General features: G+C 39.2%; 2 protein-coding genes across 5 annotated transcripts in view; one reads left to right on the forward strand and one right to left on the reverse strand.

The window, feature by feature from the left end:
- LOC118726663 overlaps positions 1-8,708 on the reverse strand; it is a 29,844-nt gene extending 21,136 nt beyond the window's left edge. For all 4 annotated transcript variants that reach the window (XM_036451757.2, XM_036451754.2, XM_036451756.2 and 1 more), the window contains exon 1: positions 8,423-8,708. In XM_036451757.2, the coding sequence (XP_036307650.1) occupies positions 8,423-8,519 (97 nt within the window). In that variant the 5' untranslated portion in view covers positions 8,520-8,708. The remainder of the gene's footprint in view (positions 1-8,422) is intronic.
- Positions 8,709-8,904: 196 nt separating this feature from the next.
- Positions 8,905-17,682, forward strand: part of SRP54 (signal recognition particle 54) — a 49,123-nt gene continuing 40,345 nt past the window's right edge. Inside the window, exon 1 of the mRNA XM_036451786.2 lies at positions 8,905-9,160. The gene's annotated coding sequence lies outside the window, so the exon portion shown is untranslated. The remainder of the gene's footprint in view (positions 9,161-17,682) is intronic.

Raw genomic sequence — 17,682 nt, forward strand, 5'->3', positions numbered from 1 at the left:
CCCAGACACTGGTCTTGCAGAACCTGTTACAGAGGCCATAAAACTGTGAACAGTGCACTGCCCTGGAAGGAGGGTTATTAATGCTGGCGTCAGGCCAGACCATCAAATATGGCCTGGAGACCCCCAACACCTGGGGGCCTTCTTGCAAAGCCCGAAAAAAGGACCGGAAGCATAATCCATATTTGCGAGACAAAGACAGCAGGGAGATATAAAAGAGAATCCCCCTGCATGTTACGTTACTCTGATTTGGGAGGTTATTCCTCTGGGTCTGCCGGCATAAATAAACAGTGTTACTCCTTTTCTCTAAAAGCATTGCTTAGTTTTTCTTTGGTCTGGAACAAGATCTAAGAGACTTCACTACTGGGTTCCACACCACTTACTACATAAGGCCAGTCCATGAAGACTGGGAGGTGGAGTTTAAAATACATACAAATAAATTTAGAGGAACAACAAAAATGGGAAGATACCCCATTACACCAGAATGAAATCTGGGATCCTTCAGTCTGCAGGCTAACACTCTATTCACTGAGCCAAAACCAGCTAAGACTAATCAGCAGGTTATTAAACAATGAATGTTTTACCAATTATATCAAGCAAGAAATAAAAATCTTCCTGGAAGCAAATGAAAATGAACACAACGCCCCAAAGTTTACTGGAAAAAGCAAAAGCAGTCCAGAGAGGGAAGTTCATAGCATTACAGGCCTATCTCAAGAAAACATGAAAAAGCTCTAATAAAACTATTTAATACTACAACTAAAAAGAATTAGAGCTGGTTTGGCTCAGTGGATAGACCATGGACTGAAGGGTCCTGGGTTTGATTCCAGTCAAGGGCATATACCTGGGTTATAGGTTCAATCCATAGTCCTGGTTGGAACACATGCAGGAGGCAACTTCACATCAATGTTTCTCTTTCTCTGCCTCTACCCCTCCCTTCCACTCTCTCTAAAAATCACTGGAAAAAAACCACCTCAGGTGAAATTTAACAAAAACAAAAACAAAAAAAAAGGAATTAAAAAATGGAACAATAAAAAAAGCCCGGAGTAAGCAGAAGGAAGGAAATAATAAAGATCAGAGCAGAATAAGTGACATAGAGACTAAAAAAACAATACCAAAGGTAAGTAAATCCAAGACCTGGTTCTTTGAAAAGATAAGATTGATGAGCTTCTTGCCAGACTTATCATGAAACAAAGAGAAAGAACCCAAATAAATAAAATCAGAAATGAAAGTTGTGAATTAACAACTAACACCACAGAAATACAAAGGTTTTTAAGAAAATACTATGAACAACTATACGCCAACAAGCTGGACAACCTGGACAAAATGAACAAATTCCCAGGAAAACACAATCTTCCAAAACTGAATCAGGAGGAATCAGAAAACCCAAATAGTCCAATAACAACAGATGAAGTTGAAGCAGTAATTTAAAAAAAATAAATTCCCAGGAACTCAACAAAAGGAAGACAAAAAACAAAACAAAACAAAACAAAACAAAAACATTACAAGATGGGCAGAGGACCTAAATAGACACTTCACCAAAGAGGAAATGCAAATGGCCAAGAGACATATGAAAAAATATTCAAAGTCACTAATTATCAGAGAAATGCAAATTAAAATGATAATGAGGTACCACCTCATACCTGCCAGAATGGCTACCATCAATAAATCAACAGCCGAAACTGGTTTGGCTCAGTGGATAGAGCATCGGTCTGCAGACTGAAAGGTCCTAGGTTCGATTCCAGTCAAGGGCATGCACATTGGTTCCAGGCACATCCTCAGTAGGGGGTGTGCAGGAGGCAGCTGGCAATGTCTCTCTCTCGTCGACATTTCTAGCTCTCTATTCCTCTCCCTTCCTTTCTGTGGAAAATCAATAAAATATATTAAAAAAATAAAAATAAAAATAAATCAACAAACAAGTGCTGGCGAGGATGTGGAGAAAAAGGAACCCTAGTTCATTGCTGGTAGGAATGCAAGTTGGTACAACCACTACGGAAAACAGTGTGGAGTTTCCTCCAAAAATTAAAAATGGAACTGCCATTTAATCCAGTAATCTCAATTCTAGGAATATACCTAAGAAGCTAGAAATACCAATCAGAAGGAATATATGCACTGTATGTTCATAGCAGTGTTATTTACAATAGCTAAGATCTGGAAACAGTCCAAGTAACCATAAGTAGATGAATGGATTAGAAAACAGATACACTTACACAATGGAATACTTATGCAGCTATTAAAATAAAAAATAAAAAAATAAATAAAAAGGAAAAAAAAAGAAGGATCTCTTATCCTTCAACAGCATGGAAGGACTTGGAGAGTATTATGCTAAGCAAAATAAGCCAGTCAAAGATGGACAAGTATCACATGATCTCACTCATATGTGGAATCTAATGAACAAAATAAACTGACAGATGAAAAAGATCAAGAGACATGGAAGCATGCAATTGACTGACATATTTCAACAGGGGGTAGGGAGAGTAGGGGCCAGATTAGCCAATGAACATATCTGCATATATGCATACCCCATAGACAATAGTGCAGGGAAGGCCAGAAAAGGGGACAGAAGCAAAGTGGAAGGTGTAAATAGGGGGAAAGGAGACAAAAGAGGGTACATATCGGGTCTAGTAATAATTAATGTCGTTTTCAAACATTCGTTTAAAATCTTGCTTGGCGTTGACTTGTATTGACATAACCTTCAAACACGTGGTATCTACAGAACGTGTGAAGTGCAATTAACAAGTTTTGCTTGAAAAAGTTTGTGTTTGGTTTGGTTTTTGTTGCAAAACTAGGGCTAAGAAGATGGCGGATGAAGAGCATATTCGGCACTGCATGCTTTACGAGTTCCAATTAGGAAGAAAAGCAAGTGAGGCTGCAAAAAACATCTGTAGTGCTCTTGGTCAAGATGCAGTTAGCGCCAGAAAATGCCAGCGTTGGTTTGAGAAATTTCGCGAGGGAAATTTTTCGTTAGATGACAAGAGTGGTCGAGGCCGTGTGTCCAATTTTGATCAAGAAGCTCTTCAAGCTCTTTTGGTGCAAAATCCTCAAATTACCCAACTTTAAATTGTTCACAGAAAACAATTTCCAATCAATTGGGTGCACTTGGCAAAGTCCAAAAGTTTGGAAAATGGGTTCCTCATGAGTTGACCGACAACAACCGTAATCAAAGAGTCACAATTTGCAGTTCGCTCCTCTCTAGTCAAAACCATTTGCCGTTTTTAGAGCAAATTGTTACCGGAGATGAAGAATGGGTGCTGTATGTTAATTTGAAAAGGCGGCCTCAATGGTTGGACAAAAATGAGGCTCCGCAGCCCACGCCAAAACCTGACTTGCATGCGAAAAAAGTGATGTTGTATGTTTGGTGGAATTTTAAAGGAATTCTTCATTATGAACTTTTACCATCTAAACAAACCATTACAAGTGCAGTGTATAGTGCCCAATTGGAAAGGTTAGCCCAAGCTTTAAGAGAAAAAGAACCCGCGCTGATTAATCGGAAGGGCGTAATTCTTCACCACGATAACGCACGACCGCATACTGCAAGAATCACTGCTGAAAAACTGCGTCAGTTGGAATGGGAAGTTCTCCCTCAACCTGCATATTCTCCTGATATTGCCCCTTCCGATTACCATTTGTTTCGTTCTTTGCAAAACTTTCTTCTTGGAAAAAAATTTAATAATGAAGAATGCCTCAAAAATGCATTGACCGAATTTTTGGCATCAAAATCACAAGAATTTTACAACAGAGGGATTAAAATGCTTCCTGAGTGTTGGGCACAAGTAGTAGAAAACAACGGCAACTATATTGTTGATTAAATTTTGTTGTATTGTTTAAATAAATTTGATTTAAAAAAGTATTAGAAAACGACATTAATTATTACTAGACCTAATATATTCAATATAATACTTTCAACAAGAAAGATAAATTAAAACCAAAAAACCTCCCAGGAAATAAAGGCCCTAGCCCAGATGACTCCACAGTGGAGTTTTACCAAATATTCAAAGAAGTAACACTTATCTTCCTCAAACTATTCCAAAAGATCTAAGAGAAAGGAACACTTCCAAGCTTTTTATGAGGCCAGTATTATCCTAATTCCAAAACCAGATAAAGACAATACAAAGAAAGAGAATTATAGGCCAATATCCCTCATGAATCCTTAATAAAATCCTTAACAAAATTCTAGCAAATCAAATCCAGCAGTACATTAGAAAGTTCACACACCATGACCAAGTGGGATTTATTCCGGGGATGCAAGGATGGTACAATATCCACAAATCAATAAATGTGATACACCATATAAACAAACTGAGAGATAAAAACCATATAATCATATCCACTGATGCAGAAAAAGCATTTGACAAAATCCAACACCCTTTCTTGTTAAAAACCCTCAGCAAGGATCATACCTCAACATAATAAGAGCCATATATGACAAACCCACAGCCAACATCATACTCAATGGGCAAAAACTAAAACTATTTACACTAAGAACAGGAACAAGACAGGGATGCCCACTCTCACCACTCCTGTTCGACAGAGTACTGGAAGTACTAGCCATTGTAATCAGACAAGAAGAAATAAAAGGCTTCCAAATTGGAAAAGAAGTAGTAAAACTGTCTTTATTCGCAGATGACATATTGTACATAGAAAACCCCAAAGACTCCATCAAAAAACTACTAGACTTAATAAATGAATTCGGCAATGTAGCAGAATACAAAATTAACACCCAGAAGTCTATAGCTTTTCTATACAACAATAATGAACTCACAGAAAGAGAAATTAAAAAAAAGCAATCCCACTTACCATTATAACAAAACAATTAAGATACCTAGGAATAAACATAACAAGGAGATAAAGGACCTGTATTCAGAAAATTTCAGAACGCTGAAAAAGAGCTAGAGGAAAACAAGAACAAATGGAAAAATATACCATGTTCATGGATTAGTAGAATCAACATCATTAAAATGTACATACTACCCAAAGCAATCTATAAATTCAATGCAATCCCCATTAAAATACCAATGGCATACTTCAAAGACCTAGAACAAGTTCTCCAAAAATCCATCTGGAATAAAAAAGACACAGAATAGCTGAAGCAATCTTGAGAAAGAACAATGTTGGAAGAATCACAATACCAGATATCAAGCTGTATTACAAAGCCACTGTTCTCAAAACAGCTGGTACTGGCACAAGAACAGACATATAGACCAGTGGAACAAAAGAGAGAACACAAAAATTGACACAAGACATTATGCTCACTTAATATTTGACAAAGGAGGCAAGACCATACAGTGGAGTCAAGATAGTCTCTTCAATAAATGGTGTTGGGAAAACTGGACAGCTACTTGCAAAAAAAACAAACAAACAAACAAACAAAAAAAAACAAAAAAAAACTAGACCACCAAGTTACACCATACACAAAAATAAACTCAAAATGGTTAAAGGACTTAAACATAAGATGGGAAACCATAAAAATCTTAGAAGAAGCCATAGGCAGCAAAAATCAGACATTTGTTGTAGCAATATATTTAACAATACAGCTCCTCTAGGGCAATGAAAACTAAAGAGAAAATAAACAAATGGGACTACAAAAAAAAAAAAAAGCTTCTGCACAGCCAAAAGAAACCATCAACAAAACAACAAGAAAGACCATTGCCTGGAAGAACATATTTGCCAATCCTATCTCCAGTAGGGTTTACTCTCCAACATTTACAGGAAACTCATACAACTTAACAAAAGGAAGATTAACAACCCAATCAAAAAATGGGCAAATGACCTAAATAGATACTTTTCAAAAGAGGACATTCAGAAAGCCAAGAGACATATGAAAACATGCTCAAAGTCACTAATCATCGGAGAGATGCAAATCAAAACAATGAGGTACCATCTCACACCTATCAGAATGGCTATCATCAACAAATCAACAAATGACAAGTGCTGGAGAGGATGCAGAGAAAAGGAACCCTCCTTCACTGCTGGTGGGAATGCAGACTGGTGCAGCCACTGTGGAGAACAGTATGGTGTTTCCTCAAAAAATTAAAAATGGAACTGCCATTTGACTCAGTAATACCACTTCTAGTAATATATCCCAAGAAAAGAGAAACACCAATCAGAAAGGATATATACACCTCTATGTTCATAGTTGCACTATTTACATTAGCTAGGATTTGGAAACAGCTTAAATGCCCATCAGCAGATGAGTGGATTAGAAAACTGTGGTACATCTACACAATGGAATACTACACTACTATAAAAAAGAAGGAATTCTTACAGTTGGCAACAGCATGGATGGAGAGCATTATGCTAAGTGAAATAAGTGAGTCAGAGAAAGAAATATACCACACGATTTCACTCATTTATGGGTAATAAAGAACATTATAAACTGATGAACAAAAATAGGTACAGAAGCAGAGAAGCATGGAACAGACTCAAACGATGGTGGGAAGGCTGAGGAGGGCGGGGGGGGGGGGGGGGGGGGGGGCGTGCTAGAGAAAAACCAAAGGACAAGTATGCATGCATATTAGCATAACCAATGGATGCAAGACACTGGGAGGGGGGTGAGGGTATGTGCTGAGGGGTAGAGGAGGCTGAGGTAAGGTCAATTTGGGGGGGGGAGGAGACATATGTACTACTATCTGTAATACTTTAAATAAATAAATAAATAAATAAATAAAGTGAAAATGGCCTTTATCGATTTGGCTCAATGGATAGAGTATCCACCTGTGAACTGGAGTCCTGGGTTCAATTCCGGTCAAGGGCATATGCCCTGTTTCAGGCTTGATCCCCTATAAGGAAGCATGCAGGAGGCAGCCGATCTCTCCCTCTCCCTTCTCTTTGAAATCAATAAAAAAATATATTTTTTAAAAAGCAAAAATGTATTCTTTGGCCAGTGTAATTTGGTCTTCTTGTTTATAAAATTATCTTCTAAAACACGCTTGAATTTTTTCTGATTTTGAAAAATATAGTCTCATTTGATGCCTCTAAAAGTGGAGATTTAGACTTCAAATGGCTCCAAAGAAATTAAATCTTTGATGGCAAGGATTTTTGGCCTATGTGCAATGGCCAGAATCAGGCATAGATGACCCTTTTGTAGGCACTCAGAGCTTTTGAACGTAGGAAAAAACAACACACAAACAAGTGGAAATTGGTACTGTTTTGTAAACAAGGGAATATGATGAATAAAACTGGCAATACAGGGTTTAAATAAAGTGACAGGGGTCTCAGCACATCTTGGGTATTCCTATCTTGAATTGTGTATGTGAGTATAAATATGAAGCTAAATCTCTGGTTTTCACTGCTTTCCAGGCTAAAATCTTACTATCTGATGTCCAAGTTTATTGTAATTTGGCATCTTCTATAAAATGACATCCCCAAATGTGTAATAATAAATAATAATACCCAAACCTAGTGATCGACTCTAACATCACATAGAGAATTCCAGGAAGAAGTGAGGATTAAAAGTCTAAAATTGGGAGTCGTTAACAAACAGGTATTTCAAGTCATGAGTCTGGATGAAAATAAACATGGGAATCAATGTTTTGGCATAGTATGATTTGGCTTACTTCCCAAACAAGCAACATTCAATTTTCTTGTGCATTCACCAAGCTTTAACTTGTGTAAAATGATCACTACATTATTCAATAACTAGACGTATTTTAAATTTCCTCGATTCTGACTTGCGCCTTTTATTTTTGTAAGAGAACGTTTATTGGGTAAATTAGAGATAGAAAACGTAATTCCTTGAAGAAATGGGCTTAGGAAACAAGTTGTGGAAGTAAAGGAAGAGTCCCTGGAGCTTGGGAGTGAGAAGCTTAAGGTAAGGAGCCAGGGGGTGGGAAGGAAGGGAAAGGCACCACGTGCTCGGAGAGGGAGAGCGCTAACTTGTGCTTTTTGATATTACTGTTACTAGTTTTGTTAAAAGTTTAAAATCAGCCTTTTCCCCATTTCTCCCCCTCCCCACCAAAAAAATGTTATTACATCAATGGTCCATATTACAATTGAAAAAATGATTCTGCCTGCAGGGTGAAACTTTCAGCTCTACAGCCTAAAACTTCCCTTACAAAGTGCTTTTTCGGGTAGCACGCTACTGGTTGTCACAAGTTTGTGGGAGCAATGAGGGGGAGGGGTGAGGCCACCCGCCTCCCTCTTCCTCCTTCAGGAAAAGGGTTAGGCACCAGGAGCCTCTAACGGCTTGTCCGAAGTCTGCAGCGCAATCACAAACCACCCAGAGCCAGCCCTCCATCGTCGTGCACCTGATCCCAAACTGGACTCTCGACCTGCCAACATTTGAGACGTGTCCTCTTCCACCAGACCCTTCCAGCAGAGTAGAGATCCCCCAAGAGTGGCTTCTGGCCTCACCCTAAATCCCCAAAGTCAGTCCTCATAGCATACATATCCTTGACCCAACCGCCTGCCTCTGGTTCTGATTGCTTACGGGAAGTTCGCATCCACTCGAGCAGAGCGGGGAGGTCTGCCGGAGCCACGGTTCGGAGTAGTTGCAGTATTGCCTGCCGCGCGGAGCTGAACTCCATGTTGCAGCAGAACACCACGCTGGGAAGGTGCGCACAGCGCACGCGCACGCAGAGACCGGCAGCTGTTACGTCGCCCTAAGCCCCGCCCCCTGGTTGCAGTTCTCCGGGGCGCGAGGAATTCCTATACTTGAGCGCACCCTCCGCTCTCACCGTTCCCCTTAAGTATTGCTCAGCTTAGTCCCTTTCCCTTAAGGCGGCTCCTCGAGGCCAGACTTCTTTCCTGAGGTCGCCTCCTCGTTCAATAACTTTGCTGCCGCAGGTGTTGAGCGATAGAGAGCGAGCGTCTCAAGTCCGTGGGAGTAAAGGAACATCCCCAGGTACCGTGTCCACGCAGTGAAGGAACGCCGCGGGTGCCCCGGAAGCGGAAGTGCGTCCTCCCCTAGAAAGGCTGGACTCCCCCGAGTGGTGACGTTTCCTCATTGGGCGGAAGGTTCGGTGGCAGTCGTCGGGCTTCCAGCTGGTGGGAGTTGGCGTCGCGGCGCCGGGCTCCGGGACTCCTCGTTTAGAGAGTTTGGAAAGTCGGTGTGTGGCGTCGTACCTCCCCGTCTGGTCCCGGCTTCCTTCCGATTAACCCCGCGGCGTGGGGCCTCGCGAAGGCGTTCCCGGCCCCTTCGGGCCACGGCCGTAGAGGTGCTTTTGAGGTAAGTGTCTGTGTTTTCCCGCCCCAGACTGGCAGCTGGCCGCGGCCCCCACCCCGCTTAGGAGGTGAGAGGCTCCGGGAGAGCCCACTGGCCTTGGCCACCTGCTGTCATCACCCATGCCGCGGGGCTTTGGCCCCTTTCCGCCTCATTTAGCCCATCAGAAGTTTTATGGAAAGATAAGCTGAGACCCTTTTAAGCGGACTTCAGGTTTACTCGAGCCGAATAACAGGTGTAGGCAATTGCAGGCCTGAATCTTTGATTTGCTGTCCTTATGAAGAATGTAGTTAATGACTGCTTCCCCGACGGTCTTTTGACGTGTCCCAGATTTTATATTTTCGTGTTCATTGTGCTTAACACATAGTCCCGCCGATAGCAGGCGGGCAGTATGTGAATAAGGGATATCAGTTCAATGTCAGTGATGATTTACGGTGTACTGATGGCTCTCCGTAGCATTTACACTATTACCCATCCATTTCTTGAAACTACTTCTCCTATTGGCTTTCTTGATGCTGTTCTCACCCACTTTTTTTTTTTTTCATGTGCTTAATTCAACAAAATATTTACCCATGATTAGCTATAGGGATACAGAGATGAATGACACAAACTCTTATCATTGAAGAGCTAACAGTACAATAAAAGAGAAGCATGTAAAAATATTCTGTGTCTAGATGAGTAATGAGAAACTCTAGAAACATATAGGAGCCAGGACAGCTGTGGGAATACAGGTGAGAGGTACAGAGATTTGTGATCCTGATTAAGCAATTCCATCTAGCCTCAGTTTCTTCATTACCTAATAAGCTTATTAAGAGGATGTTGATACTGGAGGAGGTTATACATATATGGGGGTCAAGGGGTTATATGGAAACTCTATGTACTTTCTGCTCAATTTTGCTACGAGTCTAAAACTGCTCTAAAAGTAAAGTCTGTTTATTAAAATGAAGGGAGAAAAAAAGATAGGAGGATTGAAAGATTCGGTAACACATTTGGTGCCGTGCTTACAGTATACCAATGGTGGTCCTAAAGGGGAGGGGAAATACTTTCCTGAAACCTCTTTCCCTTGATTTTTTGATACGGACAATTAGTATTTTCTGACTTAATGTAGTACTATGCAAAAGCATCTTTAAGCCCTCCTCCCCACAGATTACTTCTGTAACTCCAGCTATCTGGAAATTCTGGACCTGCCTGCCACTAAGTAAGATAACCATAAAGAGTAACTTCTTTATTTTTTAAATTGATATCTTTCTGTATGCTTTTGGGAAATGGAATTAGTAAAAGCTTCTATCCCTTTGATTATTCTCAGTCTCAATTGACTCTCCTTTTAGTTGGCCCTTCGCTATGGACATAAGCCAAACAGTCTTCCACAAATTCTCCTGGAGAGTTCTCATCTATATCCATGGCGTCCGTGGCATTATTTTTGTATGCTAATCATTTCCAAATATTTTTCTCTAGTTTCTATCTCTGAGTGATATAGTTCTTCAGTTCTGCAAATAATTTAGGTCTAAAACCAAATTCCTTACCTCCACCTTCCTTTTTTTGTTTCCCTTTTTAAAAATTATTACCTAGCCGAAACCAGTTTGGTTCAGTGGATAGAGCATCAGCCTGCGGACTGAAAGGTCCCAGGTTCGATTCCGGTCAAGGGCATGTACTTTGGTTGCGGGCACATCCCCGGTAGGGGATGTGCAAGAGGCAGCTGATGGATGATTCTCTCTCATCGATGTTTCTAGCTCTCTATCCCTCTGTCTTCCTCTCTGTAAAAAATCAATAAAATATATTAAATAATAATAATAATAAAAAATAGAAATTATTACCTATATCTTAGATACAAAGGTGTATAAAAGCAGTGATCCCTAGTGAGTTTTTGACCCTTTGTTTCTAGTTGAATTTTGTATGTTATTTGTTTGTTCAGTTAAAAAAGGATAATAAAGTCAATATCTATATATTTATTATCCAACTTATGTAGTAAAACATTACAAAAAACCTTTAATCTCCTTGAACCTTTTTTCTAGTAACTAACTTTCAAAACAGCTTCTTTTATTTCTTTTTCCTTCCATTTATTGGTTAATGGCATCACTAGCCATCTGGTTTTTTAAACTGGCTTTCTTACAATCATTTTTGCCTTTTATTTCTTCTTCATTCTCCACAGCTATCGATACTTGGCTATTTGGTCCTATAGATTCTGCTGTATGAGTTGGCTCTTGACTCCAGCCCTTCTCTCCAAAGTACTTTCTGCTTTCCCAGTTCAAGTGTGTACTCTCCTTGCTCTCAAGTTTTTCTCACTCTAATGTGTTTGCTGCATTGTTTATAATTTTTAAAACGGAACAGACTTTTCATTCTCTTATTTCCTTCGAGGGGTATTGATTTATACAGTGATCATTAACTTTGGATGCACATCAGTATAGCCAGTGCAGTTTTTCAAAATATAGATGCCTTGTTTTCTCTTCTACAAAACAATTTAGATGAGACCACTTCCTAGAAACCTTCTAAAGTTACTATCCTTGGAGATTATGATAGAGTGTTTAATTTTCAGCTAGTATTACCTAAATGTTATTGAAATAACTCATCCTCCATATGTTCTTTTCAGCTTCAATGCAAACTATTTCCAAGGAATTCCTTTAACTTGCCTTGCTTTAATTTTTGGAGTTTTTTTGCTAGCAGTTTATATAAAGATTGTTTTAATGATTGACCTGACAGCCAGAAGTATTTTAAAGAAATGATTCCCAGTGTTTTTGAGGTATTTCCCCTTGTTGCTGATTGAATTTTTGGTATACCTTTTCTGCTATTAAAGTGTTGCAGTGATTTTATTTTTAATATTAAAAATGAGTTTTAAAATTTGAAAACCATTTTAATGAAGAATTTGAAACGTTTTGACATAACATAAATGAATATAACCTTTGCTGCAAAATTAAGACTATTCCTTATTTCTACTTCCCTCTTCACTCTCCCCAAGTCATCACACCAGCGAAGTCATTGGTGATGTGATATATAATTTATCTTTTGAAGTTAACAGAAGAGTCTTATCTGTTAAGTTGTTGTAATTTGTTGACTTGGAGTTAGAATTTTTCTTCTGCTAAAACAATTCTTCAAGGTGTGTAATGAATGAATAACTAAATGAATACAAGTGGCAACTCCATCAGAACTTAATAATGTAATATCACTCTAGTTTTCACAAGAAGCACTTTGAAAAATAATTAATTTTTTCCTTAGCTATGTGAAAATAATACCTAGTCATTGCCAAAAATTTGGAAATTACAAATATATATATACATATATATAAATAAATAATTTAGTAGTATTTACCATTCTGAGATGACAAATACCATTTTCTAACAGTTTTACTGAAATAAAATTTAGGTATTTATAAAATTTATGAAACTTTAGTTTACCTAAAGTGTATAATTCAGTGGTTTTTATTTATTTACAGAGTTGTGCAACCATCACCACAATCAACTTTAGAACATTTTTATCATTCCATGCAGAAACCCCGTTACCATTAATAGTCACTCCTCCTTTCCCCCATACTCCCAAGCCTAAGCCACTATTAATCCACTTTCTGTCTCTTTAGATTTGCTTCTTTGGGACATTTCATATAAATGAAATCATATAAAATATGCTTTTATTGTCACTGTTGTTTTTCATTTAGCATAATGTTTTCATCAGTGTTTCCCAAACTTTTGACATATGTGTACCCCTTCTATAATTTTCGTAACGCTGAGTCCCCCTTGTACTCATGAGAACATAGAATTAGGCGCAGCTAAGCACGGTGCAGTGCATATCCCCACCAAACTCCGGTGCAACGCGTACCCCCACCAAACTCTATGTGTACCACACTTTGGGAAACACTGAGTGTTACAGCATGTGTCAGTACTTCATTTCTTTTTATTATTAAACTAGAGAACCGGTTCACAAAATTTATGCACGATGGGGTGCAGGGGAAGAGTCCCTCAGCCTAGCCTGCATCCTCTCGCAATCCAGGACCCCTTGGGCCCCTGGGGGGATGTCAGGCCTAAACCGACAGTTAGACTCCCTCTCACAATCTGGGACGCTGCATGCACCAGTGACCATACTTTTAAAGCCAGTGAAAAGCATCTTGCTGTTGTTGTATGGGCAGCTACATTTTTCACCCCTGATTTTAAAAAATAGTACATAACATGATCCTTCTGAGGTAGTAGTATCGTTTTTCCCATCTTATGTTCCCTCTGAGATTCCTCAGTCTGATGCATGCTTCCATGTTTCTCTGGATCTATCGGGTCTAGTAATAATTAATGTCGTTTTTAAACATTCGTTTAAAATCTTGCTTGGCGTTGACTTGTATTGACATAACCTTCAAACACATGGTATCTACAGAACGTGTGAAGTGCAATTAACAAGTTTTGCTTGAAAAAGTTTGTGTTTGGTTTGGTTTTTGTTGCAAAACTAGGGCTAAGAAGATGGCAGATGAAGAGCATATTCGGCACTGCATGCTTTACGAGTTCCAATTAGGAAGAAAAGCAAGTGAGGCTGCAAAAAACATCTGTAGTGCTCTTGGTCAAGATGCAGTTAGCGCCAGAAAATGCCAGCGTTGGTTTGAGAAATTTCGCGAGGGAAATTTTTCGTTAGATGACAAGAGTGGTCGAGGCCGTGTGTCCAATTTTGATCAAGAAGCTCTTCAAGCTCTTTTGGTGCAAAGTCCTCAAATTACCCAACAAGAGCTTGCGACAACTTTAAATTGTTCACAAAAAACAATTTCCAATCAATTGCGTGCACTTGGCAAAGTCCAAAAGTTTGGAAAATGGGTTCCTCATGAGTTGACCGACAACAACCGTAATCAAAGAGTCACAATTTGCAGTTCGCTCCTCTCTAGTCAAAACCATTTGCCGTTTTTAGAGCAAATTGTTACCGGAGATGAAGAATGGGTGCTGTATGTTAATTTGAAAAGGCGGCCTCAATGGTTGGACAAAAATGAGGCTCCGCAGCCCACGCCAAAACCTGACTTGCATGCGAAAAAAGTGATGTTGTGTGTTTGGTGGAATTTTAAAGGAATTCTTCATTATGAACTTTTACCATTTAACCAAACCATTACAAGTGCAGTGTATAGTGCCCAATTGGAAAGGTTAGCCCAAGCTTTAAGAGAAAAAGAACCCGCGCTGATTAATCGGAAGGGCGTAATTCTTCACCACGATAACGCACGACTGCATACTGTAAGAATCACTGCTGAAAAAGTGCGCCAGTTGGAATGGGAAGTTCTCCCTCAACCTGCATATTCTCCTGATATTGCCCCTTCCGATTACCATTTGTTTCGTTCTTTGCAAAACTTTCTTCTTGGAAAAAAATTTAATAATGAAGAATGCCTCAAATATGCATTGACCGAATTTTTGGCATCAAAATCACAAGAATTTTACAACAGAGGGATTAAAATGCTTCCTGAGCGTTGGGCACAAGTAGTAGAAAACAATGGCAACTATATTGTTGATTAAATTTTGTTGTATTGTTTAAATACGATTTAAAAAAAGTATTAGAAAACGACATTAATTATTACTAGACCTAATATTTTATGCATCAATTTATTTTATTCATTGAATGCAACATGTAAATGAGGTCATGTGATACTTGTTTTTCTCTGGTTGGTTAATTTTGCTTAGCCTAATACTCTCAAGTCCTTTCATGCTATCTTAAAGGGTAAGAGATCCTTGACGAGACCAGTTTGGCTCAGTGAATAGAGCATTGGCCTGCGGACTGAAGGGTCCTGGGTTTGATTCCAGTCAAGGGCATGTACCTTGGTTGTGGGCACATTCCCAGTGGGGGGTGTGCAAGAGGCAGCTGGTCAATAATTCTCTCTCGTCGATGTTTCTAAATCTCTATCCCTCTCTTCCTCTCTGTAAAAAATCAAATATATATATATATATATATATATATATATATATATGTATATGTATATGTATATGTATATGTATATGTATATATATGTGTATATATGTATATATAAAAGAAGAATCTCTTACCATATTAATATATATGTTAATATATATATATATATATATAATAAGAGATCCTTTTTACAGCTGCATAGTATTCCATTGTATAACTGTACCACAGCTTTTTTTTTTTTTTTTAAGCAGCACTTGGGCTGCTTCCAGATCTTAATTATTGTAAATAGCACTGCTATGAACATAGGGGTGCATATATTCTTTCTGATTGGTATTTTTTGGGATTATGAGGATGTATTCCTAGAAGTGGGATCACTTGGTCAAATGGCAGTTCCTTTTCTAATTTTTTAAGGTAACACCATACTATATTCCATAGTGGCTGCACCAGTCTGCATTCCCACCAGCAGTGTACTGAGGTTCCCTTTTCTCTACATCCTCACCAGCACTTATTAGTTGATTTGTTGATGGTAGCCATTCTGGCAGGTGTGAGGTGATACCACATTGTCATTTTAATTTGTATCTCTCTGATGATCAGTGACTTGGAGCATTTTTTCTCATGTCTTTTGGCCATCTGGTATGTCCACTTTGGAGAAGTATCTATTTAGATCCTTTGCCCATTTTAAAAAATATTTTTTTTTATTGATTTCAGAGAGGAAGGGAGAGGGAGAGAGAGATAGAAACATCAGTGATGAGAATCATTGATCGGGTTCCTCCTGCACTCCCCCTACTGGGGATTGAACCCACAACCCAGGTAACTGCCCTTGACACTGAATTGAACCTGGGACCCTTCCATCCATAGAACACTATCCATTGAGTCAAACTGGTAGGGCGTTTTACCCATTTTTTAATTGAATTGTTTGTCTTTTATTTATTTATTTTTTTAAAAAATTTTTTTAAAATATATTTTTATTGATTTTTCACAGAGAGGAAGAGAGAGGGATAGAGAGTTAGAAACATCGATGTGAGAGAATCATCCATCAGCTGCCTCCTGCACACCCCCTACTGGGGATGTACCCGCAACCAAGGTACATGCCCTTGACCGGAATCGAACTCGGGACCTCTCAGTCCGCGGGCCGACGCTCCATCCACTGAGCCAAACCAGTCCCGGCTTGTTTGTCTTTCTTTTAAGTTGTATGAGGAGATATATATATATATATATATATATATATATATATATATATATATATATATATATGAAATTAACCCCTTGTCAGACATATCATTGGCAATATGTTCTCCCATATAGTGGGATCCCTTTTAATTTTGTTGATGGTTTCTTTTGCTGTGCTTTTTATTTGGATGTAGTCCCATTTATGTTTTCTTTTATTTCTAGGAGATATATTGGCAAACATATTGCTACTAGAGATGTCTGAGATTTTGCTGCTTATGGTTTCTTTCCTTTTTAAATATATTTTTATTGATTTCAGGGAGGAAGGGAGAGGGAGAGAGATAGAAACATCAATTCTGAGAGAGAATCATTGATCAGGGGTTGGAGTCTGGGCCAGGTGCACTGAAGGTCTGCCTGCCTGATCGCCCCTCACTTCCTCTGCCTGACTGCTTGATCAACCCTAACCACTTGCCTGCCTCCTGCACACCCCCTACTGGGGATTAAGCCCATAACCTGCCATGTGCCCTTGACTGGAATTGAACCTGGGACCCTTCAGTTTGCAAGTTGATGCATCAGGCGTCTTCAAACTACGGCCCGCGGGCCACATGCGGCCCGCAGAGGAGTCTGATCCGGCCGGCCAGGTTTTTTGGGCAGTGAGCGCAGCCGAGGTGTTACAGTAGGAATTAGTAGTTCATATAGTCCGGCCCTCCAGCTCTCTGAGGGACCGTGATCTGGCCCCCACTTTAAAAAGTTTGAGGACCCCTGCATCCCCTTAGCCAAACCAGCTAGGGCTGGTTGTTTTTTTCAATTATAGTTGACATACAATATTAGTGTTAGGTATACAACATAGTATAATTTTTAAATAATGGAAAATGAATGTTCACTGTATAATATCAGTTATATAGGTCATTGTTTATCTTTTGAATTGTCATGTTTTCTTCATTGGTTTTTTAATTGTCTTTAAGAGATCTTTGTAAGGCCTTTCTCATGACTTTGGTTCTCTAGTCTTCCTTTTTACCTAAGGTCTTAAATACATCATTCATTAATAAAAATAATTTTCACAAAAGGCTTACTATATAAGATTGAGGGTAGATAAAGCAATGAGGTCACTGGACAGAGCAAAAGAGGCAAAAATACCTGGCCTCATGCAGCTTACATTTCAGTTGGGACATACAGGCCATAAACAATATAAGTAAATTGTGTGTTAGTTGATACTAGAACAACAAGAAAAAATAAAGGGTCAGCCGAAGCCGGTTTGGCTCAGTGGATAGAGCGTCAGCCTATGGACTGAAAGGTCCCAGGTTCAATTCCGGTCAAGGGCCTGTACCTTGGTTGTGGGCACATCCCCAGTAGCGGGGTGTGCAGGAGGCAGCTGATTGATGTTTCTCGCTCATCGATGTTTCTAACTATCTCCCTTCCTCTCTGTAAAAAAGCAATAAAATATACTTTTTAAAAAATAAAATCAGAGGCTTTGCAATTTTAAACAAATGATTAGGGAAGGTCTTATTGAG

The sequence above is a fragment of the Pipistrellus kuhlii genome, unplaced genomic scaffold (assembly GCF_014108245.1).
Source record: "Pipistrellus kuhlii isolate mPipKuh1 unplaced genomic scaffold, mPipKuh1.p scaffold_m20_p_1, whole genome shotgun sequence".
Classification (NCBI taxonomy): Eukaryota; Metazoa; Chordata; class Mammalia; order Chiroptera; family Vespertilionidae; genus Pipistrellus; species Pipistrellus kuhlii.